The sequence below is a fragment of the Python bivittatus genome, unplaced genomic scaffold (assembly GCF_059951505.1).
Source record: "Python bivittatus isolate LINGU-HERP-01145 unplaced genomic scaffold, Pbiv_v1 ctg000690_np1212, whole genome shotgun sequence".
NCBI lineage: Eukaryota > Metazoa > Chordata > Lepidosauria > Squamata > Pythonidae > Python > Python bivittatus.
Window position 1 is genome coordinate 16,339,513 of NW_028277096.1, and position 26,587 is coordinate 16,366,099.

Here is a 26,587-nt window from a genome sequence, read left to right on the forward strand (position 1 = left end):
CTTTCTGTGCAAATACTGAAGAACAGATGTACTGCCCATTTCCTGGCTTAATAGGATTTATATTAAGCAAACAAATATGCATGAATTATAGAAGTGTATATTTATGCTAAGGGTATATTGTTGCTAAATAATGGAAAGAATGATATTTCCTAGTTTACAATACTGACCTTTAACCTGCCGGACAGAACTGAGGTTCTTTTCAAAAGTATCATCGAATTTAGGATTTGTGATGGGTTCAAAATCACTGGTGTAAACTCTTCCAGTAGAAGTGGAAAAACAACATTTGCACATACAGGTGTGATATCGTAAACGCCCTTCGTCAAGATATGGATGAGCTAAGGCATCCTTAGCGGATATTCTTTTGGACTGAATGCAGAAAAATACAAATTGTTGTTACCTATAGATTTTAGTTACATATATACTTTATCATGTACCTATATGATACATACATACTCATGTGGAGAGATGATAAATTCTTGTTGTAAACTTTTCCTAACTTTCCTGTTTGACAATTGTAACCATTAGGAGGCAGTGTTCACTTGAAAAAGCCAGCATTGTTGAAACTGAACTTTTTCCACATGGCACAGGAATATTTATGTATTTATTTATTTACATACCAGCAAACAGCACTATTCCTATCTGCAGGGTGCAGGGCATGTCAAGGGTAAGGACTGGTAGGTTCTTCTGGCGCTGTTTCCCTTCCCTCCCACCAAAGTCAGAGCTAGCAAAACATCCACCAGTCACTCTCCTTAACAGGGCCGGGGCTGGGGGAAGACCGTGGGGCTTAGGTAACTGTCAAACCTTGCTCTGCTTTGCTACACATTTAGTGCAGGCGTGATCCAAAAACATGAAACCCGTCTTGAAAAAGAGCTGAACACCACTTTAGTGTTATTCTGGAAGAGCAGGACACCCATGTTCAAAAACAGCAGAAACAGCTGACAGACACAGGGAGGGTTGTACCATCATGAAGCAGAAAGCAAGAGGGCGCTCCCTCTTGCCTGCTTTGCCACAGGCCACCCCTTGCTGCCCCTTGGGGTCAACTGTTGCTCAGGCAGACCCAGGTCAGCTTAGATACCTGGCAGGGAGAGCCAGGTGTGACAGAAATGGATTCTCCCGTTGCCACACCAAAACAGTCCAGGAAGCCACTTTCCAGGGACTAAAAGGGAAGGGCACCTGCCTGAACAGTGGGAGCAGATAAGCAGCCTCTTTTTCTAGCTGCAGGTGATATGGAAATGTGCTTCGGTGAGGCTGCTCGAGTTTTTAGTGACTTTTAAGGGGGGCGGGGGGGGGAGGGAAAGGTTCAAAGAAAGACATGCCTTTTAGGAGTGGGTGAACTGGGTTTCTCAGTCCTCGTTCCTCCTCCTCTCCTCCTCTCCTCCAATCTAAATCTGATCAACAACCTTATCCAAAAAGAGCAGCCATATTTCAGAGCAGAACAAACTTTATTATTTTGTCATCGGCCAGTGTATTTCAGTAAGAAGCTATCACTCCTGCTCTGAACCTGTTTGAGACAGGGCTAACTACTAAAAAGCAAATACTTTGTTTTATTGCCATTTCAGAAATGCAGTTGAGAACAGCGTTCGGTTCTTCCGTCAGTCCCTGGCCACCTAAGCGCAACTTTGCTCAAACCATCAGCATAGCCACAGCACCTCTCTGCTAGTCATTAAAGCAGCCTGCCTTTTCACAGGTTTCCACACAAGCCTGAAAAAAACTGGATCTGTTTTAAGAGTCACAGTATCAGTCAACTTTAATGATTGACAGAGAAATGCTGTGCTCACGTGAAGGCCAAAGCGCTTCATCTAAATTATTTTTGAGGCATACATAGGCCTATTATCACCTAGAAAACCTTTTTTATATTTAAGGACTGCTAACCTGAATCTAAAAACTCAGTTTTAATTATTGCTATATGTGGTCAGACATACACATGTACCTGTCTGTGTATGTGTGTGTATTTATTGCATTTATGCCCTGCCACAATCTGATGACACTCAGTGGTTCACACAATATAAGGAAAATCAAACCTTTCACAGTACATTAAAAAATTATAGTTCGATCAATAAATCAGAAAACCCACACATGTAATGAACATAAATTCAGTGCAATTAAATAAAAATGTAAATATAAAAGATGGTATGGTACCAAACATAATCAGAATACTCTCTGAAATCACTCAGTTTTTATTCTAACCTATTCTGATCTCCACTGGGAGTCTGTTCCAACACAGTGGGGCTGCTACGGAGAAGCAGTTCCTCCTGGCTTTGGCTCCCCTCACTTCCTCCAAGTGTGGGACTACAAAGAGTTTCTCTCTGAGTGATCTGGAGCTTATATATAAATCTCGTTAAAAAAAATCTGGAGATTATATATACATCTTGTTAAAAAGAGTAGCTTTTTAATGAGATGGGTGGTGACAAATTTGATATATAAATGAATAAAAATAAATATAAAAATATAAATTATAATATAAGATCTCTCTCCCCCGCCCCCTCCAGAAGCCAGGTTGGGGTAAAGCTTCTATTTTATCTTGTATAATTAGGACCATATGAAGCAATCAATTGGTCCCATAATTCAGTGTTGCCTGAGAGTTGCCTTCAAGGGTTTAGGGTCTCCTGGGTCTCTGACAGAAGTATTTCATATGATATTAAGTGTTACGCCATTCTCTTTTAAGAGGAGAAGGAGGAGAATTGGGCATACCAGGAATTAACCTTGGTGCCTTCTGCATACAAAGTATATGCTCTACCACTTAGCTATGGTTCTTCCCACTCATTCCTGCACCACAACATTTGGCTTCAATAACATATAACACTGCATTTGAGAAACTCTGTCATGATTATCACTCTGGACACCATATGGAATGGAGGAAGAACTGGCTGTAAGGAAACATTATCATCACCTGGTGGATCATGTGCCATCAGGAACATGACAAGGTGCTGAACTGCAAGTAGCCACAGCTTAAGAGACCCATGGAAAGGGTCAAGGTGCAGGATGTGGTCTTTGTGGTCTCCAAAAAATGCTACTGGCAAAAGACTAAGGCTCTGAAAAGGGATGTTTGTGCAAGGCTATTAACAACACGTTACACTCTGTGCAAAGGCCAAGGCTGATATGAAGAAATGTAGAACAGTATGCTGCAAAAACATGGACATGGAGTTATTCATTATGCTGAATACTGAGGAAATAGATAAGAAGGTAGAAATCTGCTTTATAATAAGCCCTTTCTGTCCTTGTGCCCCAAAATTGCTGATACAGTTCAATTCTCCACTAGCTTTAAAAACAGCCTTTCTTCTGGAAAACAAACTGACTGTCTAAGAGAGGCAGGAGAGACAAAGAAGATTCACAGAATACAATCTCTTTACAAAGTTCACACCACCTCTTCCTCCCAGGGCTGTCCACAGGGAAACAGACTTGCCAGATTACATTTTTCCTTTCCTAGAAGGTCTGTAGATGAAACAGAGTTTTCAGGGAAGAAGATGGCATAGCAAAAGGATCTCTCTCATGATGGCAGTTCACTAGTATAGTGAACTTTGATGCTCTTCAGCATGGCTGTTCAGAGCAGAAGTCCAACACAACTGAAGGAGAGCATGTTGGAGAAAGTTTCATTGAAGGAGGAAAATTGAAGTCCTGTACAAAGGTCTCAACACCAGTCAGGAAGGCGTTACGTTTCCACAAGAATAACAGGATGGAAAGTGAACTTGCTACAGCTTGGCAAGCAGCCACACATGCCAGCTTGCCAAATATGACAACACTGCTACCTCCATCAAAATGACAGGGGACTCATGAGATGAGGTCATCAAACTTCTTCAGATATCAGAATCCTTCTTCCCTTTGGGGCTGGTTGGTTGAAAAGATGGACCACCTATCTTAAAGAGGTTCAGATATGCTCAGTCTTTGTGAATATCTTAAATGTGCATTCACTAGAGAAATGCACATAAAAATTGGGAGTCCATGAACAAGATAGTAAGAGGAAATTGCAAATATGTGTCATAGAACTCCAGTGATATAAAAGAAACCTTCCTTTTGCTACTAAAATAGTAGTTCATGTGTGACTTAAAAAAAAAGAGAACCCCCTCTCTTTACTGTAGCCTCTTTCTTTTATTGCCAAAGTAGTAGGAGACAAAGTACTATGAGCCCAACTATATATTCTTACCTATAACTACTTCCTTGTCCCACAGGTAAGAATTTGGACCTATGTACCATCTTCTTTTCTCTATGTTAGTACACAATCATAATTGATCTAATTTTCTTTCAGTAGAGCTAGAAAATCTTTAATATTGTTTCAGACCTTCATCTAATCTATCCAGGCATAGGACTTGCAAACTACTGAAGTTAAATCACTTGATTTCCCTACATAAGGCCCTGCTGGAACAGGCCACAGATCCATCTAGTCCAGCATTATTTGGCACACACTGGCCAAATGAAGGTATATGAGAAGCTCACAAACCAGGAATGGAGGCTTGCTTCCCAGGAAACAGTATTAAAGGCCTACTGCCCATGATTCAGGAGGTATAGAACAGCCATCAACTTTTGTAGCTACCAATAGCCTGATTTTCCAAGGACCTATCCTGTCCTGTCAACTTTTCAAACCATTGAAATTGGCTGCCATTATCATAATGGCTGATAAAAATTCCAGTTAAACTATGCAACGAAATATTTCCTTTTGTCAACTCTAAATCAACCTACATTTAGATTCATGGATAACTCTGAGTTCATTCTAACACTGTGAGAGTGGGAGAAAATGTCTCTTTCTCCATGATACCTATTTCTGCATGATTTTATCAATCTCTATCCTCCATCCTTTCCCTCATTCACTCCAAGCTACAGAGCCTAAACTGCTGTAGTATTTTCTCACAAGGGAGCTTTTTTGCCTCTTAATCATCCGGTTGCCTTTGTTTGCTCTTTTTTTAGCTCTATATATCTTTCTTAAGGTGAAGTGACCAGAACTGTGCACAATACTTCAAATACAGTCTCATCACAGATTGCCATAAGAGCATGATTATATCAACAATTCTTTCTTCCATTCCAAGTAAGGAATTTGCCTCTTTGCACCTGCATACTGAGTTAACGTTTTTATTGAGCTATCCATGACTTCAATATTCCTTTCATGCCAGAATAGATCACTTTGCACACACACTGAACTGCATTTGCTATTTTGAAGCCTAGGAATCATGTGAGGAGACAATTTCTTTTTTAATTTGTCCACCTATCAGTTGGTAATATCAGGAAATACCAAATAAGGTCACTTCCTTATTCACCCCTAACTTCCGATAATTTATATAAAGTTAAAAAACATCGGTCCTGATGTGAATCCCTGGGGACACCATTGCATATCTCATAATTTATTCTTCTTCCTTATTTCCTATTTTTATCAATTACTGATCCACAATATCTCCTCTTAACTTATGGCAACTGAGTTTGCTCAGGAGCCTGTGGCGATGGATTTTTTTCAAAATCCTTTCTGATAATCCAAGCATATAATACTGGGTCATTTTGTCTACATGCTTACTGAAAGTTTCATAAATATGTAGAAGGTTATTGAGATAGGACTTCCAGGTTTGCTTTGCGTTTTCTTATTTTCTCTTTAAAAATACTGTCAACCATTTTTTCTAGAACAAATCACAAGCTAAGTGGCTTTTACTCTCCTTTATTGCCCCTCAATCCCTTTTTAAAAATAGGTCACAACAGCTCCTTTCCAGTCCTTAGGAACAGATGCCAACATTTGCATAGGATTGTATATTCTTGTGAAAAACAACAATTTCATATTTAGGTTCTTTGAGAAGTTCTGAGTGGACATCACCAGGACTCAGGGATTTATTTCTATTTCATCAATCTGGCTCCTAAATTTATCTTATATTATCTCTATTTGTCTGTTTATCCAATCTCCTCCCTCTGAAAAAGCCAGCTCAGGCACTACTCTTTGTTCCAACAGAAGAGAATATATGCAGCTCAGGTGCAGCACTGATGATGTTACCTAGTTGGGTAATGAAACGTCTGCAAGCAAACAACCACGCTCAGAGAACACCAAAGACTCCACTAGTATTTGTCTTATGCCCTCAGCAGTGAGGTCAGAACCAAGAATTCATTAGGTTTTTCTGCTATTTTTCTATCTTCCTTTGACACACCTTTGGATATTTGTTGTTTGTCTTAATGTTCTTTGCCACATGCTTCTCAAAGTCTTTTTTCCTGTATATTTTATGGACCACTTGTATACCTTTTGTCAGAGTTTATGACCCCCTGCTTCTCTTTTCCTATTTTAAATATATAACGCAAAGCACCAACTCACTGGATCAAAGACCAACATCCTACAAAGGAGATGAACGGCTTCATGTGTAGCTTGGCTGGATAATGTATACAGGACAGGAAGGGATGGCTGTGAAAAGAAAGAGAAAAAGCACTGAGATGCCAAAATGCAGCACTATATTTTCTGAATCTGTGCTAAAATTACTGAATACATTCCATTCAGGGTTTCTGTATACAAGATACACAGAAGATTAAGACTTTCAATTCATCACTAGCTCATTTCATATAAAGTTGTTGTGTATATTCAGGCAAGTTCATGAGAGTAATTCTATTGGATCAAACTAAAGATGCATTTCAAAATACAGCTGGGCAGTCCAAGCCTGCACTGCTAGAATTGTTTGGGCTTTAGTGTATTCCCTCCCCCCCAAGAATATTACTTTAAAGTTGTTAACGGAATAATCTTCTTTTATGGACTTTCACAGAATTGCTATAAAACTCACTTTATTATACAAAGTCAGGGAGGACAAGAAGAATAGGAGACAATTCTGGTAAAATGCATTTACTTATCAATTTGAGGTGTTTGTGTACTGCTGCCCTCCAAAGACTCCCAACAGTATGCATTATCCAAACGTTGATGATAAATACATGACACTGAACCATCAATAAAATATATATAACATTGATAAAATCACCAACCCCATGTCTATAATCCACAGCAGTAGGAAAAAAATCTGTATACAAGTATGGGAGTGCTGTTGGCACTTCTTTAACTCAAACCTATGTTTTCCTGGAATGACACAGCTGCCATGCAACCCCGGAAAAAATGCAGCTTCTTTAGGAAGGTGTCAACAGATACCATACCTGTTCCAAAGGACTTCTTGGCTTCCAATTCTGAGTGCAGCAGATACTGTATATCCATACTTGGGACCACAGCAAAAATCCAACATATATTTGAATCACAACCCAACCATTTCCCTAATCTGAGATTTTTCTAATATGAGTTGGGTACACTGAACACATCTGAGATCTCAGGAGGTTTAATGCAGGAGGGTGGCCTATAGCAGCATTGAAAGGCAAATATAATGAAATTAAGAGCCAAAGAGCTCTGCTCCTGTACAAATGTGGGGGAATGCTTCCAACTGCATTGAGGAGTAGCAAATATTGCAATAATTGAGCCTTAAAAACAGGGCAGTCTTAAGACTAAATAATTTAGTCTCGGTATTTAAGTATTTAAGATTATCATTGTCTTCCAAGAATGAAGACTAAGTCCAGAGCTGGGACAGGTTCTATGTACTTGAGATACATTTCATAGCAAGTGGAATGGTACGAATTGCTGAGAGGCCTCAGTAGTGAGCAGTATAATGCTTAACAAGCAAATAAATCAATAGTAACCAAAAGCTATGAGTGACCTATGATGGAGAGATAAGTCATGTGACCCACCCCCCTTCCCACCAGACTGGAAGTCTCATTTATACATGGTTCAACCTTCTCCAAGACTTCTTCTGGAATTTCCTGAGAGGGTACCACACTGGGAATGGTTGTAGTAAATTATAACTCTTCAAGAACATTCAGTGTACATTCAGGAAGTAGGCTTATTCAAATTTTGCCATGGACATGAGCCCATCAGGTAGCTTCAAGCTACTTGAAATTTAAGTGGGACATGAGATAATGTAGTCTATATCAGTACTGGGAAACATGAAAAAAAGGATGCTTGGTGTGGATGAAAAAATAAGGTCCAAAAGAGAATAACTGATGCAAAATTGAGAATGAGAGAAAGATAGTGTATAATGTGAACAGAGAAAAAAGATAGCTCCAAAGAAAACAAAGAATAATTAAGATTAAAAAAAACAGAGGAAATGCAGAATAATTTTGATGGAAATTAAAAAAAAACTGTTTTGGAAATGAATGAAGAGGTTAAGTTCTTCCAGCTCTTTAAGCTCTTCCAGCTCTTCTTGCCTCTTTAAGGCAAGCTCTTCCAGCAGAGCAGATTAAAAATAAAACTGATAAAATGATTTGGGATGAAACTGAAGTGATGGAATGCCAGAACGAATATTTTACAGATTTGTATGGGAATAGCAGTGATATGTCAAAGACTGAATTGAAAGAAATGCTAAAATGACAAGGCTGCAGCTATAGATGATGCAACCAGAGAAATGTTACAAGACAGATATGGCTTGCTTAAGGAGTGGTTGTGTAACTTTGTTTGTTTGTGAAGAATGTTTCTGTGCTGGACAACTGGAAGAACCCTATTACTGATGCCCTGTACCAAGGGAAATCTGGAGAGTCAATTTGGTGTAGTGGTTAAGGCATCAGGCTAGAAACCAGCAGACTGTGAGTTCTATCGCTTTAGGCACAAAGCCAGCTGGGTGACCTTGGGCCAGTCACTCCTTCTCAGCCCTAGGAAGGAGGCAATGGCAAACCGCTTCTGAAAAACCTTGCCAAGAAAACTGCAGGGACTAGTCCAGGCAGTCACCAGGAATCAGAAACTGACTCGAAGATACATAGACACAGATCCACCCAGACACATACAAACAAAAAAACAAGGGAAAAGTAGCAAGAGTTAATGCAAAAACAAGAGGGGGATTAGTCTGTTCATTGTGCCAGGGAGGGTCTTCAGGAGAATTGTGATATTGTGAGGGTGTGAGAGATTTGTTGTTGTTTAGTCGTTAAGTCGTGTCCGACTCTTCGTGACCCCATGAACCATATTGCGCCAGGCCTTCCTGTCCTTCACTGCCTCCCTGAGTTTGCTCAGTTTCATGCTCATTGCTTCAGTGATGCTATCTAACCATCTCATCCTCTGCCGTCCTCTTCTCCTTTTGCCTTCAATCTTTCCCAGCATCAGGGTCTTCTCCAAAGAGATCTCTCTTCGCATTAGGTGACCAAAATATCTGAGCTTGAGCTTCATTATCGATCCTTCCAATGAGCAATCAGGGTTGATTTCCTTTAAGATTGACTGGTTTGACCTCCTAGCAGTCCAGGGGACTCTCAAGAGTCTTCTCCAGCACCACAGTTCAAAGGCATCAATTCTTCGGCGCTCGGCCTTTTTTATGGTCCAGCTCTCACAGCCATACATTACTACTGGAAAAACCATAGCTTTGACTATGCGGATCTTTGTCGGCAAGGTGATGTCTCTGCTTTTTAATACGCTATCTAGGTTTGCCATAGCTTTCCTCCCAAGGAGCAAGCGTCTTTTAATTTCATGGCTGCAGTCTCCATCTGCGATGATCTTGGAGCCCAAATAAATGAAGTCTGTTACTGCTTCCATTTCTACCCCTTCTATTTGCCAGGAATTGATGGGTCCAGATGCCATGATCTTAGTTTTTTTAATGTTGAGTTTCAAGCCAGCTTTTGCACTCTCCTCTTTCACCCTCATCAAGAGGCTCTTTAGTTCTTCTTCACTTTCTGCCATTAGGGTGGTATCGTCCGCATATCTGAGGTTGTTGATGATTCTCCCTGCAATCTTAATTCCGGCTTGTGATTCTTCCAGCCTGGCATTTCTCATGATGTACTCTGCATATAGGTTAAATAAGCAGGGTGACAGTATACAGCCTTGTCGTACACCTTTCCCTATTTTGAACCAATCGGTTGTTCCATGACCGGTTCTAACTGTTGCTTCTTGGCCTGCATACAGATTTCTCAGGAGACAGGTAAGGTGGTCTGGTACTCCCATCTCTTTAAGAATTTGCCACAGTTTGTTGTGATCCACACAATCAAAGGCTTTTGCATAGTCAATGAAGCAGAAGTAGATGTTTTTCTGGAACTCTCGTGCTTTCTCCATGATCCAGCGAATGTTGGCGATTTGATCTCTAGTTCCTCTGCCTCTTCGAAACCCAGCTTGTACATCCGGTAGTTCTCGGTTCATGTATTGCTGAAGCCTAGCTTGTAGGATTTTCAGCATAACCTTGCTAGCATGTGAAATGAGTGCAATTGTGCGATAGTTTGAGCATTCTTTGGCGTTGCCCTTCTTTGGAATTGGAACGTAAACTGACCTTTTCCAATCCCGTGGCCACTGTTGCGTTTTCCAAACTTGCTGGCATATTGAGTGCAGCACTTTAACACCATCATCTTTTAGTATTTTAAATAACTCAGCTGGAATACTGTCATCTCCACTAGCTTTGTTGTTAGCAATGCTTCCTAAGGCCCACTTGACTTCACTCTCTAAGATGTCTGGCTCAAGGTCAGTGATCACACCAGCGTGGACATCAGGGACATTAAGATCTTTCTTGTATAGTTCTTCTGTGTATTCTTGCCACCTCTTCTTAATCTCTTCTGCTTCTGTTAGGTCCCTGCCTTTTTTGTCCTTTATCATGCCCATCTTTGCCCTAAACGTTCCTTTCATATCTCCAATTTTCTTGTAGAGATCTCTAGTCTTCCCCATTCTATTGTTTTCCTCAATTTCTTTGCATTGTTCATTTAAGAAGGCCTTCTTATCTCTCCTGGCTATTCTCTGGAAATCTGCATTCAGTTGCTTATATCTTTCCCTTTCACCCTTGCTTTTCGCATTCCTTCTTTCCACAGCTATTTGTAAAGCCTCATCAGACAGCCATTTTGCTTTCTTGCATTTCTTTTTCTTTGGGATGGTTTTAGTTGCTGCCTCCTGTACAATGTTACGGACCTCCGTCCATAGTTCTTCAGGCACTCTGTCTACCAAATCTAATCCTCTAAATCTATTCATCACCTTCACTGTGTACTCACAAGGAATATGATCTAAGTCATACCTGAGTGGTCTAGTGGTTTTCCCTATATTCTTCAATTTAAGCCTAAATTTTGCAGTAAGAAGCTCATGATCTGAGCCACAGTCAGCTCCTGGTCTTGTTTTTGCTGTCTGTATAGAGCTTCTCCATCTTTGGCTGCAAAGTATATAATCAATCTGGTTTCGGTATTGACCATCTGGTGATGTCCATGTGTAGAGTCGTCTCTTGTGTTGTTGGAAAAGAGTGTTTGCTATGACTAGCTTGTTGTCTTGACAGAACTCTATTAGCCTTTGCCCTGCTTCATTTTGTACTCCAAGGCCAAACTTGCCTGTTATTCCGATTACTCCTTGACTTCCTACTTTAGCATTCCAATCCCCTATGATGAAAAGGACATCTTTTTGGTGCTAGTTCTAGAAGGTGTTGTAGGTCTTCATAGAAGCGTTCAACTTCAGCTTCTTCAGCATCTGTGGTTGGGGCATAGACTTGGATGACTGTGATATTGAATGGTTTGCCTTGGATACGCACTGAGATCATTCTGTCGTTTTTGAGGTTGTACCCCATTACTGCCTTTCCCACTCTCTTATTGACTATGAGTGCAACTCCATTTCTTCTAGGGGTTTCTTGCCCACAGTAGTAGATATAATGGTCACCCGAATTAAATTCACCCATTCCCGTCCATTTCAGTTCGCTGATTCCCAAGATGTCGACGTTCAATCTTGTCATCTCATGTTTGACCACATCCAGCTTGCCTTGGTTCATAGATCTTACATTCCAGGTACCTATACAATATTGTTCTTTACAGCATCGGACCTTCTTTTCGCTTCCAGATACATCCACAGCTGAACGTCCTTTCGGCTTTGGCCCAGCCGCTTCACTCTTTCTGGAGCTACTTGGAAATGCCCTCCGCTCTTCCCCAGTAGCATATTGGACACCTTCCGACCTGAGGGGCTCATCTTCCGGCATCATATCTTTTAGCCTTTTAACATTGTCCATGGGGTTTTCTTGGCAAGGATACTGGAGTGGGTTGCCATTTCCTTCTCCAGTGGACCACATTTTGTCAGAACTCTCTGTCATGACCTGTCCGTCTTGGGTGGCCCTGCACGGTATAGCTCATGGCTTCACTGAGTTACGCAAGCCCCTTCGCCACGACAAGGCAGTGATCCATGAAGGGGGTGTGAGAGATGACAATGTGCAAAATCTGGGAAGTGCATTATGACTTTTTTCTATGTAGGGGGTATACAGACCAGATTTTGCTCTCCAGCAGAACTTGAGGAGGTATAATAAATGGTATAGGTATAAACTAGATTCAGCTATTTTGTCTTTTCTTGTGTCATGCCTTTAATTTCTTTGGCTTATTATTTCTGCTCCCTTTCTGGATTTTGCATAGCATTGCTTACCCAAAATGGAACATTGTAATGGGTAAGCTTGTATGTGTATATAGAAAATGAAGGTTGTTATCCTAATCTCTTTCCTCAAAATTCCTAGGAACATGCTATATAAGGAAACCCAGAAAAAAACTTTTATTTTCATTTATTCTAATTTTATGCACATCATTCAATGAACTATGCTTCCTTTTTATTACAGAGACCCCAAAATCTCTCCGAAGTGTCCCTCCAAAGTTTTTTTCCCCTTGTGCTCAGATCTGTGGTTTAGGAAATATGTGTTTAATGGGTTAATTTTTTTCTTACTGTAAACTTTTTTTGACAGAACAAGCAAGCAATACCTGCTTTGGGGCTAGGTAGTTAAAATGAGTTGTGTGGTTTCGGTGATGTGGTTTTGTTTTGGGGGGTTACTGTTTAATTGGGGCATAATGAGTTTGTACTTTGGGGATGTTTTGAATGTTTGTACGCCACCCAGAATCACTGCTGTGAGATGGGCAGTTTTATTGTATAAACAAACAAACAGGCTTGTGAAAGGGAGTGAATATGATGGAGAGTCCTCAATTCCCTAACCTGGCGTCTGGTGACATTACCAGTGAACACAGACCTAGCAAGGAACTTAAAATATAGGATAATAAAATAATTAACTCACTGTATGTTTCCTAGGTACCAAACCTCCAGAAAGTTATACAAAAGAATGACAGAAAATAATGTATGGAAATAATCAAATTTTTGGAGTTTGTTTTTTACAGGAATCTACCTCAAGAACTGCTAGGAGGTCAAACCAGTCAATCTTAAAGGAAATCAACCCTGATTGCTCATTGGAAGGGTTAATAATGAAGCTCAAGCTCAGATACTTTGGTCACCTAATGCGGACTCTTTGGAAAAGACCCTGATGCTGGGAAAGATGGAAGGCAAAAGGAGAAGAGGACCGCAGAGGATGAGATGGTTAGATAGCATCACTGAAGCAATGAGCATGAAACTGAGCAAACTCAGGGAGGCAGTGAAAGACAGAAGGCCTGGCACGATATGGTTCATGGGGTCACGAAGAGTCGGACACGTCTTAATGACTGAACAACAACAACAACGTTTCCTAGGTACCAAACCTCCAGAAAGTTATACAAAAGAGTGACAGAAAATAATGTACAGAAATAATCAAATTTTTGGAGTTTGTTTTTTACAGGAATCTATCTCAAGAATATATAAAAGTATATTTTATTCCAATAGAAGAGAATATATGTAGCTCATGGTTAAACTGTTTAGTTCTTGGTGTTTTCTGAGCCCCAGAGATAATGACTTTTCGCTCTCTTTTGTCCATCTCCTACCTTGCTACAGCTCTTTCTCAGTGAGGTGGTTTCTCACCTCCTGTTTTCCTGCAGATGTTTTATTACCCAGCTAGGTAACAACATCAGTGCAGGGAAGAGTGAAGTTTGCTGGCTCTTTATATTACCTAGCTGGGTATTGGAGTATCTGAAAGTAAACAGCCAAGCTCAGAAAACACTAAGGATCCAACAATCTATTTTATTCTATGAGAAAGAAGTTGTATTAAGTTTTACTATTATAATCAAAATTCTTAATAAAAATTATATATATAAAAAAAGAGAAAGAAGGTAATGTTATCTCAGGTGATCCACGACTGCCTATTAAACACAAGATGTGAATCATTAAATAAGAAAAATATAAAAAGGAATTTATAAAGAAGCCATGAAAGCTGTTCAGTAAAAAAGCTAATTCCCTCTTGTTTGTATTTTAGATAGATTGGATAAGGAATTACTTTTAAAGGCCTGGATGTGGAAAGCGTTAGTAATTTCATTAGATTAATGTAAGCTATACTATTAATTAATTTATGTTTTTTGTTTATTAAACTTATATGCCACTAATTCAGTACAGACTCACGGCAGCTTACAACAAAAACTAAAATGTCCATGGTACAATATAGATGTGTAAACAATAAAGCATCCACAGTTATGTCTAAAACAAAAAACATGATAATAAACTAACAAAGCACTGACCAATGACATCCAGACACACTGGATTGCATTATACATCATTATACCCACCTTACCGTAATAAACCAAGAAAGTCCTCAGAATTAAATATCAGCAATCATCTGTTGCTAATGACACTCAACCATCTAAGGCTCTCTGAAATAATCCAGTTTTTAATGCTTCCTGGAAGGCTGTCAAATTGGAGGCAATTCTGGTATCCAAAGCAAGTCCATTGAAGCCATAACAGAGAAGCATAATCTCCTGGCTTTGGTTTCTTTTATTTCATAAAAATGGAGATCCCCAAAGGCTTTTCCAGTGATGGATTTACTGGATACATTGGCTGGTTCTGGTTGGAGATGGCTGTCTTGAAGATACTTTGGCACCAAGTGATATAGAACTTTACAGGTCAAAACCAATACTCTGAATTGTACTTTGAACTATTTTGACAACCAGGTGTAATGTGCTCCTGGAGGTTAAAACATGACAGCACGTGGACTGCTGCATTTTGTACCAGCTGCCACTTCTGTTTAGTCTTTGAAAGCAGTCTCATGTAGAGCACACTGCAGTATTCTATTTGTGTGGTGATGAGGGAATGAGTTATCGTTGCAAGATCCTCACATTTCAGACAGAACTTCAACTGGTGCTCCTTTGCTGAAGCATAACAAAAGCTCCCTGGCCATGGCCTTCACCTACCCATTTAGCAGTAGTCATTAGTACAGGAGGATCCTTAAGTAGTGGACTTTCTCCTTCATAGGTAGCACCTTCCCTTCAAGAGACAACACTGGAGCAGTCCAAAAACATTACTGTACAAATAGCAAGTCTATGTTGCTTGGGTTAAGCTTCAGTTTGTTTTATCCCATTCATACCCTGAGAGCTTCTAAGCACTGGGATGTTACTTGGCATTGCCAGCCTGGCTTGCAGTGGCAATATAAAGCTGGGAATTATCAGGATATTGATGAACCTGTACCAGTGGATGACCTCTCCTGGCAATTTTATATGTGGATGTTAAATAACAGGAGAGAGAGAGAGAGAACCAAATCCTGCACTACCCCATAAAGGAGCAGCCACTGGGCCAATCTTTCTTCTACTGTAACTACTGACTGAAATTGCCCACTCAGGACAGAAGTGGAACCAAGGAAGAATAGTGCCCCCTGGACTTCTGGGGAAGCAATGGAGAACTGAAGATGGCTCCACTTTTAGTGAAGCCAATGACCGTGGCAGAATGAGAGTCGGTGAATAGATCAGCACCTCGAAATTCCTTCTGGAACCAAGGGGAGGACCTGGGATCGCCCATAGGGCTCCACAGAGATGCTCCCCGTGATGAGACAGTAAAACAATGATCTCCAGTGGGTTTTAGAGCTCTAGAAGCTGGGAGAGTCCACTTTGCCCAAGCCGCAGTTCGGAGCCTTCAAAGGGACACTGGGTTTGCCCACTTTCTCTCTTAATCACTTCTGGAAATAGCTTGTAAATTGCTTTTTGGATACTAAGAACCTTCAGAAGGACAAGTTTCATTTCACTGGGTGATTCTCCTTCAATCCTCAACAAAAGAAATTTCATGTAAGTTTAAGAACTTAAAGAAAAAAAATATTTGGAAATAAGCAGCGAAGAGGGTGATTGGAACACTGATTCTGGGAAGTTATAAAGGGACTAAGGAGCTAGGTTAGCTGGAAATAAGATTTTGAAACTAGAAGAATCCTTCCTGTGGTTTGTTTAAAGTCCCTATTAAAAATATATGAAAATCTTGAAGTTAAGCGTAAGAAATCTTTCCATGGGAAAATGTTGTGGATTAGAGAAAAACATGGTAAGAGGAGACTCTGAAGGCTAATTACTAGAGGCAACCAGAAAGAACTAAAGATTATAATTAAAGGAGAAGACCCACTAATACAGAATGGAGAAAACTATTTTAACTCTGGAAGAATTCAAGGATATTTGGCAACAATGTATTCAGAACTTTAAAAATGGGTTTTAAAGAGGAGGCAGAGGAGGATACAACTGGGAATCAGGCTGTTTTGGATATGGATTTAAAAATGACAGGATACAAGAATGATATTGACAAAGATGCTACACAGGACTTTACAAATGAAACCAACTGATGTTTTAACAGCTAAAAGGGACCCAAATAATAAATCAGAAGAGTGACTTGGATGTGTGGATTTTAACTCAGAAGGGTGACTTGGACAACTTTCTTATCTTGGACTTACCAAAGAGATGTGTTATACTTACAAAGGAGTTCCTGAGAAAAGATAGAGAGTATGAAAAGAAACCAGCTTTTGGGACACTATTTAAAAGGAATAAACCTTAAGACTTTTAAAACCAAAAAGAAAGATTATAAACTCTATTTGTTCAATCAAGATTAAAATATATATGATTATTTTTCTTCTAGCAGCTTTTAATGGGTTTTTCTTGACCAGAACTGAATGAGAGGCTTTAAAGATTTCTTTTTAGATAAGACATGGGAAGAAGAGATTTTTTTTGTTGTACATTTGGAGAAAGAGATGGGCTACGGTATTGAAACTGAAGGAAAGTATTAAACTTGCAAAGGAATTTCTGAGAGGAGACGAAGAAAAAATGATAAGAAATTAATTTGTGGGATACTACTTGAAGGGATTAAAGATTAAGATTTTCAATATGTTGTTGTTTCTGGTAGTTCTTAATGGAAGTTTTCTTGATTAAGTTTGAATGACAAGGCTTTAAAGATTTGTTTATAGATATAAGATAAAATATGGGAAGAAGATATTTTTGTTGTTGCATTTTTAGAGAAAATGATAAATTACTGTGTAAAGTAAAGGAATATGAAATTGATTTACTTGTTTAAGGTTTATATATATATATATATATATATATATATATATATATATATAAATAATTGTTATTTCTGGTAACTTAATGGACTTTTGCTGATTAAGATAGAATAATGAGGCTTTATTATAATAGATAAAAGATGAGATATGGGATGAAGAGATTTTTGGTTGAAACGTTAGATAAGGTGTTAAGTTACTGAAATTGCTTGTACTTGTCTTGATGAAGGGGGAAGTCATTTTTTATATATCTTTTTTTCTTTTTTCTTTATATATATATTTTCCCTTTCCTCCCCCCATTTTTTCTTCTCTCTGCAATTTTTCTATTTTTCTTAGTTTGTATTAGTTTTTTATCTTTATATTTTTAAACTTCAATAAAAATCATTATTAAAAAAAAAAAAGAATAGTGCTCCCTATGCTTGTAGGCACTCATGAAGGATACCCCGGTTGATATATTAAATGTTGTGAGTAGTCCAAGAGAACTAGAAGGGTACACTACCCTATCTAAGTCCCAACAAAGGTCATTTACTAATGCTGACTCTGCCCCATGCCTAGGTATGAATCTGACTGAAAAGGATCCAGATAGCCTGCTTCTTCTAGGATAGTGTTTCTTCACACAAAGGAAAGGTTGGAGATTGGGCAATGGTGGTCAAAATGGGCTGGATCCTTCTAGGGGTGCTACCTGCAGCCTAGAAGGAGATTCTCCATAGGATCATGATTTTCCAGAATCTTCATTTGTTTAGAGCAGAGTTTTTCAATTTTTTTTTCAGGCTGCAAAAAGTTAAAAAAAATTCCTGGAACTCTGCTGCCTGCTTCTCATAGGGACATAGAGTGATGAGTTGTCATGAGCACAAATGCCCCCTGGGTGGGTGGTGCTTTCGAATGTCAACTAACAAGCTCTACCCTCCCTTCTTTACCTTCAATAAATGCTATGCATGTCCCAGACTGTGTTTAAGTGTATTTTTTAAAATCTTAGTCTCTCATGAAACCCTATCAAGTTCTAGCAGAACCCTACATTGTGAAAAAACCTGGTTTGGAGAGCTTCCATGAACAGAAGAAGTATTGCAAATATTTGCCTCTATAGATGAAAAATGGCAAGAGGAAAACAGAGATAGCTTGCTTGGCCTCTTGAAATGAAGTACAGCAGCCTGCCTCCTTTCCTGCATCCCTTTCAGGCACTTTTCACCCTTTGCCTTTTCATTTGTCCAATAGCTTCTTTCTTTATTACCATATTTTAGTAAATTTAAGACAACCACCCTCCCAAGTCACCTTCATCTTCCTTGGGGGAAAATATGGCAATATGGCTTACTGCAACCTTTCTCAATCTGGTACTCCTCAGATACATTGAGACTAGCAATTTCTAGAATTCCTAACATAGAGGAATTTGGGCTGAAGACAGTGGTTGGGGAAGCATCACGGACAGGGGCCCACTCCCATCTTCTAGCTGTTTGATCCTATGACCCTCATTGACTTCAACAGGAGTTGTTTCTAAGTAAGCATATAGAGAGACTTAATGGGCTTGATGAACTTTGCATTAGAATGAGGAGAGAAAAAAATGAGCTCCAAAATTAAAAAGTAATTTTCATAACTAAAAATAGACCTGACCTCTTTATGCAAATGTAAAGGCTGTCTACTTTTTTTGTTAGAAAAAAGAAGGCACATTAAAAGATTTTGAGCTTAGAAGCTGTTTGTTCTCCATCACTTCCTACACTATTATTTCCTTAGCATGGTGCTTCTAAAAAACCCTGCTTTCCTATGCAAATTTAAAAAAGGAAAGCATTACAGACCTAACATGTGCACGAGTTGGGAAAAACCATTAGGAGCAAGAAAGAAATGATTACATAATTTTTCTTCCTATTACTGGCAGATGATTAATTGTTATTGGTATGTGGGAGGAATATGTTATACCTAACCAAGAACTAACACATATTCAGCTTGAAATAAAACTAAGCAATCAAGCTTTTGCCTCATCTATTTATGTAACAATATTAACAGAAAAGGTTAGATGCTACAGTTAGCTTTACAGAACCCAGCAGGGATTTATGATAGGTTTCATGGGATGTTTTCCATGTAAATAAGGACACCGTGGCTTGTTTCTTAGTGAGAATGAATATTCTGGAAGGATGCTAGTAGGGTGCCATTGGGTTACACAAATACTCGAATTGTTCTACACCAGCTCTGTTTCATACGAAGCTGTGTTAGACCAAGACTGTTGATTGTGACTGAAAGTAATTCTTTATTAGCAGTACTTTTTAACTGGAAAATCCAGCAGCTGAACCTGGGACACTGTACATGCAGTGATTTAAGGCTACGTTTCCAGGAACTGCAAATCTGACCTGTTTATACAAGATAATTATAACACGACCTTAGAACAACTCTGAAACACCATGGAATTTTGGAAGAAAAAAAAAAGACTTTTTTTCCAGCTCTCATTTCTTGCCCCTCAACTGTATTTACATCTACAAGTACTCCGTTCTATTATAGTACCTGAGAAAACCTTGAGCTTGCATTTACAAAGAGGCTTTCCATTTCTTTTGTTTACAAATGCTCATCAATTATCATTAGTATAATTCTGCAGCTGTATTATGGGTGGCCCTGCTACACGCATACAACACTAAACACAACTTCAGGCTGCAGCAGGAGTTTATGGAGCTCTTCTAACACGCACAAAAATATCTTTATTTCTTATGTTTTTTTAAATGATTGGTATATATACAGCTTTCATCACTTTGTGAAATGATGTTTGGATAATGAAAGTAGGGCTATTTTTGTGCTGCAAATATTTTTACTTATTACACATCAGAACTTCCTGGTCAAAAGGCAGTTCTATCAGAACAATGGCTCCTCAAACAAAATGGATAACATCCTGAAGTAGATATTACAAGTCTATTTTATAGCCTCCAAGCATTATACTGGATTTCATACTTTTGTCTGAAATACCCAAACAGAGATGGTAAAGGAAATTGAGGTTATGACTAAAATCAGGTCCCCAGTAGCACCTTTTCCAACTAAGTTAAGTGGGTCATTTAAGTCTAATTTAGCCTCAGGGTAATTGGTTCATAGGTTGTAATTAATCCCCATGAATGCAAAAAATCTTTGAATCTTTTCCTTAGCTTGACTCTCTAGTACTACCTATAGTAGTGCACATTAGCCAGTTACACTCTCCTCAGGCCAAACAGCCCTACCTACTCTCTGCAACAAAACTGAACAAAAAAAGTTCCACAAAGAACAGAGAGCATTACATGTAAGCATCAATTCGGCATTGCTTAGATAAATTGCTTTGGGATTGCTCCCAGTGTCGATCTCCATCCCGTATTGCTCTTAGTCTGAAAATCAAAAGTTGCAATTATAGAACTGAAAGACTGTGGCATTACCAAATTCTCCAAGTCAGAAAGTCGTCACTCTACCTGTTTATGAGGACCCCTGAGTATGTGAGCCTTGGCGCCTTCACAAGCTGTCCTCATTGCTTCCAGTGACGGTGTCCCCAAAAGATCTGTGATCAAATCCAACTATAGAAGTGAAAAACAAAAACAAAACAAAAAACAAAAAAGCACTCCAATTTTATTTTATACTGAGATATAACCTCTCTCAATACAAAAGTATGAATACACTGTGCATTTCCTCACTACTTTTAGGTATTCTTTGAAACTGGGCAAGTGTACATGTGTGTGGGGGGGTGTGCGTGTAGGATTTGACAGACTATTTGTACAGAAGCAACAAAATGCGATAAAACCACAAAAAATAACAATAAAAGCAGTGGACAAAGAAAACGATTTTGATTATTAAAAACTCAAAAAGATGACAACAGACTTCACACTTCCTGCTGCCCTTGAAGACCATTTGGGAGCTACAGCTGGTCCAGAATGCAGCAGCAAGACTAGTACACCCGTGTAACACTGCTGCACTCGTGATCATTTGGCTTCCAAGTGCAATTCAAGGTTCTGGCGGTCACCTATAAAGCCCTTCATGGCCCAGGGCCAGGATATTCGTGGGACCATCTGTCTCTAATTATCTCTGCCCATCCAGCAAAACCATGATTGGCATGCTTCGGGTCCCAAGCAGCAGCATCCGATGGAACCCAGGAGACCTCTGTGTCACTGCGACTGCCCCATGGAACAGCATTTCCCCTCAGATTCAGAGGGCCCTGATTCTGCTGGCCCTCAAAAAGGCACTGAAGACCTGGTTTTCTCTGCAGGCTCTGAGTCAGGCAAGCAAATAAGCCTGTACAAGTGAGTTGCCTCTGGTGCGATGTGTTTTTATGGATTTCTATTTATTTTTGGATATTTTAAACTCTCTGTTAGCCACCTAAAGCTGCATCCTGAGTGGGCAGCCATATAAAGTGAAATAATAAATACATGAAGGCATATAAATTTGTCTACAGAGAAAACTCTGTAGTTCGGGCATTACTACAGAGCATATCTTTTCTATGACAGCCACTTGCCTCTCTCTTAGAAGGCAGGGTTAATAAGAAGGCCTTTGCAGACTACCTTAATTGGCAGGCCCATTTAGTGGGAATTCAGTCCTTCAAGCTCTGCAACCCTGTCTCTTTATTTTAAGTGCCTGGAGAAACCTGACAATTGTAACTTCAAATCCCTAATCCCTTCAATGAACTATATTTCCAAGAAATTTAATGTGGAGAGGCCACAACAGAACATATGTAGATGGATTTAAGATCATTAGGATAGATAAAGCTCAAATGGACATACTATTCCTATCCAAATTTAACAGAAAGCTGGAGACAAAAGATCTGTAGTCAGCACTGAACTTTGATTCAATGGCTATATGTTGTTAACTGGAATAGCCTTTACAAAATCTCTTGACCTCAGTTTTCGATTCACAGAACAGAAACCATCTGCTTCACCAAGTTTTTTTTGTAAAGATGACACACAGACCATGGAACAAGCATGTTTAGAGAGGTACACATAAGAAATAGTTAAAAATCATGCAAACGAACCTAGGAAGCTGCCTTCAAAACTTAAACATCAAATAACTGAAACACATTTATGCAAAGCCCCAGTGTGCTGCTGCCTGTCAGAATCCCCAGACAGCATAGCTGAAGATCCTGACAAATATGAAGGGTGTTATGTTGAGGAAGATTCTTTTAGAGCAGTGTTGTCCAAACTTGGCCACTTTAAGATGAGTGGACTTCAACTCCCAGAATTCCCCAGCCAGCCATGCTGGCTGGGGAATTCTGGGAGTTGAAGTCCACTCATCTTAAAGTGGCCAAGTTTGGACAATACTGTTTTAGAGCAATCTAATTAACTGACACATAGTCACAAAACCTTTACATCCATGCCCAGCTGTAATAGTTTTCCACCCTTAATCTGGCAAAACCAAACCAAACCAAACCAAACCAGTCTCATTCTCAATTAGGCTATATTACAATTTATTTTGTTACAATGGAAAAAGGTTGCAACGTCACCCTAAATGTGGAGATCACGGATGACTGTGAAAAGAAGAAAACGTAAAGAATAGCTACCAAAGTTCTGCTATTATCCACTCTACTTAAATATTTCACAAAAAGATTTCAGAGCAGCTTCTCATTTTTCTAGCTAATCAGAATGTTTAAAAAGCACTTTCAGCATGCTAAAGATAAGCCACCCACATTTGTCCTCGCAACTCCTGGACAAGATGGGCAGCCTTGAGCGGGCTTCTATCTCAACCTCCATTCCCCATCTGTCACCCAGGAAGGATGACAATCTACCTCACAAGGTTGCTCTGAGATGAATCAGATAAGCAAACGCAACTCTGTTATTCCTACGCAAGAAGTGGGGGCCCAGAAAACCCAACAGAGAAAAGAAGTAAGGAGAACAGCTCATGGTCATCTAGCTAAAATAATAATTAAACAAACTCATTTAAATCATTAGGTCTCTAATGGTTAAACACAATTTCTTAATATAAAAAGATCTCTCACACACACACACACACACATACACACGCGCACACACAAAACAGCAAGCAGCCACCCTTAAAGCACCAAATATAGAAATATCTTTTCCCATTCTAGTGCCCCTCATGTGCTGAATGACTGGGCATGCTGGCAGTTGCAATCCAACACCTCAGGAGGGTGTAGATTGCTTGATCTATCACATGAAAAGCAAAGCACCTTTATACCTGCTGAATGGGGCTTTGAGCTTGAAACAATATTCTTCGTCCCAGCAGTTCGGCAAATATACAGCCTATGGACCAGATGTCAATAGCATTGCTGTAGTGACGGCTTCCCATCAGGATTTCTGGAGCCCGGTAATACTGAGTAACAACTTCCTGAGTCATGTGACGAGATTCATCTAATTCTTCCACCCTGGCTAGGCCAAAATCACAGATCTGAAAAAGTAAATATTTGCTAATGTTACACACAGTGACTGTAGGGACAAGAGTTCTGATATGTCATCATAGTCTGTCTTCCCTTCCCTTCCCTTCCCTTCCCTTCCCTTCCCTTCCCTTCCCTTCCCTTCCCTTCCCTTCCCTTCCCTTCCCTTCCCTTCAGTCAGTGTTGACTCCTGGCGACTGCCTAGACAAGTCCCTACAGTTCTCTTGGCAAGATTTCGGAAGTGGTTTGCCATTGCTTGTTTCCTGGGGCTGAGAGAGAGTGACTGGCCCAAGGTCCCCCAGCTGGCTTTGTGCCTAAGTCAGGGCTAGAACTCAGGGTCTCCTGGTTTCTAGCCCGGTGCCTTAACCACTACACCAAACTGGTTCTCCATCTTAGTAATAGCCTATATGAAACACGGCTTGGGCTTGAGTCAGATATGTACAAATATAGACTATACCTGTAGTTTATAACTCCTGTAATCCTCTCACCGTTGTTGGAATAGAAACAATGCAGTGGAAGGTACATTCACACAAAAGTCCAGATCATCCCTGAATGTCTGTGCATGCTAGAAGGCAAGTGTACTTCCTTCCCTGCCACCCACTTCATCTCCCCACCACTGTTTGTGCATGGCTATGATTAGGGTGCATGGTGGGAAGGTGAATTAACACTGGCCAATGTTCTACCCAGGATTTCCTCTGTGCTGATCTTTCAAGGCCTCGTTTCCACAAGCAGATAAAGTCCAGCTGTATCTGGGTTGTACTTACTTGGAAGAGCAGGTGGGGCTTATGCTCTTCTACACAAAAGAGCTATAAGTCTCTCCAAAGTGAAAACCAGTACTGTATATCATGAAAAGGAATTCTAACCTAGCCCTCATTGTTATTTTAATATGCTGACTTATTTTGTATGTAAAGAGATTCAATCATAGGGGCTCCTATCAAGTGTCTAAAGTACAATCCAGTTTGCTGTTTGTAGCAGTGAGTCCTTAGCTCACATGTGGCAGTAAGCCACTGCATAGCCTACTGTTTCTCAACCTTGGCAACATGAAGATGTGTGGACTTCAACTCCCAGAATTCCCCAGCCAGCCAGTTGCCAAGATTGAAAACAATTGTATAGCCAATGCTCTCAGAAATAGGAATATGAAGAGATTCAAATAATCATATCATTATTTGCACTGGAGTAAACATTAACACTTTTATGCTAGAGTAGAAAAGAGACCAGATTCTGCCCAGACCAGAATCCTAAGCTACTAAATTAACAGGGAAGAAAAGCCATTGCCTTCAGTGGGACTTGGTGAGAATACCTTACAACAAGGGAAAATCTCTGGCTTTTAAGCACGGTTTGTTTGATTTAGCTTTATTATGGGGAGGAGATAAGGAGAAATATAATTCTCCCTCTGCCACTACTCAGCCCAAGTGAAATTGTTTATACCATTAGAAGACAATCACAGCTGTGAAATATGGCAAGTGAGTAGTTAACAACACTTCTCAGTGTTGCAATCGTACTGCCAATAATGCATTCAACGAAATCCTATTTTTAAAATAGGGACAGTTACTTCATCAGCACAAACTCATCATTAATATTTATGGTTGTTTCAAGAAATGCAAAGTTCCCAGGTTTTGTACTAAATATATTGGGGTTACACAGATTGCAAAAGCAAGTCCTCACACAAATGCTTTTCTGCATGGACTCAGAAAGGCTGCCTATTTCATGCAGGCATTAAAAAAATACCTTAAGAACACAGTTGCTGTTCACAAGAAGGTTCCCTGGTTTAATGTCTCGATGCAAAATACCAGCTGAATGTAAGTATTTCAGGCCTAGAAAAAAGCAAAGCAGAGCAGAAGTTTAAAATCAACACAGTGCACAGAAACAGGCTGTGGTATCAAGTCTGTGCCTGCAAAAACTGACGTGTTTATAGCACATTAGCCAAAACATTCTTTTTTTCACTCTTAGACCCCTTTTGTCCAGAAGGGTCCTGGAGGAAATTTATCCCTGTGGTCGCAAAGAGTCAACACTGACTTGATGGCACTTAATCAATAAAGTCCAGAAGGGAACCAGCATGATTTAGTGGTTAAGGTGCTGTAGTAGGAGCGGGGAGACCTCGGTTCTAGTCCTTCCTTAGGCACAGAAGCCAGCTGGGTGCCCTGAGGCCAGTCACTCCCTCTCAGCCCAAATCTGCAACAAGCTGGCCAAGAAATGAAGAAACAATCCTTTTTGCTTCATCCACTGATAAGCTTCACCGTAAGAACTAGGCAAATGGAATTCATGCAGAGCAACCCTAAGAAAAACAACCCCATTGAGTCTAGGAGCAGGGTGGTGTATATAGTATTTCCTCTTCCTCTGGGAAGAGGGATAGCTACTCACCCAAATTCACCCTGTGAGCTTCAGTAGTTGAGGGTGCACTTAATCCTACCCCAATACTTTAGCCACTGTATCACATCACACTGTTCAAGAAGTATGGGGAATATGCTAGACTAAGACTAGGGAGACTCAGGTTCAAGTTCCCCTTTTTCTAAAAAGTATTTGGATTAAAAAAAAAACCTTTCTAAATTAAAAAAGCATATGTTTTATCAATTGTAAAGTGAATTCATAAATTCATAAATGTTCATATAGTTCATAAAACTATGAACTATATTAATATTAGAAAAGCAATGGAGTATGACTAATCCACAAATTACTTTGCAGCTGTAAGTGGTTTTTAAAATGTGCTTACTTGCAGGCCACCCTTTACCTCATTTTAATTTATACGCCCCCTCCTCTTGTTTCAGATGTGCCTTCAATCTCCCCATCACCAGTCTTCTATTTTATGGGCAGTCCCACAAATTGGCTTCTACTAGAGTGTTTATATTACATGGTCAGCAGTGGGGAAATACGCTTACATATTGCAGTGGGGACTCCAATATATTTATTCCGCATTAAAAATCAAAGTAAATTACCTCTTAAAATCTGGTAAAGAAAAACTTTGACGTGATCTGAGCTGAGCGGCTGAGGAGAGACAATAATCTTATGGAGATCACTCTGCATCAATTCTGTAACAACATATCTTTAATTGTATTCATTAAGGAAAATTCAAGAGAGAAAGTGGATCAGATAATTTCAATTCCTGCAAGATGCAAGAGACATTACAACAACAGCTCTTTCTCATATCTTTTAATCTGTAGCTATTTATATGTTACAGAACTAGAAAAGA

The 26,587-nt window shown here is 39.6% G+C and overlaps 1 protein-coding gene across 1 annotated transcript in view; it reads right to left on the reverse strand.

The window, feature by feature from the left end:
• NLK (nemo like kinase) overlaps window positions 1-26,587 on the reverse strand; it is a 134,354-nt gene that overhangs the window by 6,738 nt on the left and 101,029 nt on the right. The window contains exons 4-9 of the mRNA XM_088152566.1: window positions 26,334-26,440; window positions 25,129-25,214; window positions 23,205-23,414; window positions 20,498-20,599; window positions 6,275-6,361; window positions 168-366 (exon numbers count right to left, since the gene is read on the reverse strand). Of these exons, the coding sequence (XP_088008692.1) occupies window positions 168-366; window positions 6,275-6,361; window positions 20,498-20,599; window positions 23,205-23,414; window positions 25,129-25,214; window positions 26,334-26,440 (791 nt within the window). The remainder of the gene's footprint in view (window positions 1-167; window positions 367-6,274; window positions 6,362-20,497; window positions 20,600-23,204; window positions 23,415-25,128; window positions 25,215-26,333; window positions 26,441-26,587) is intronic.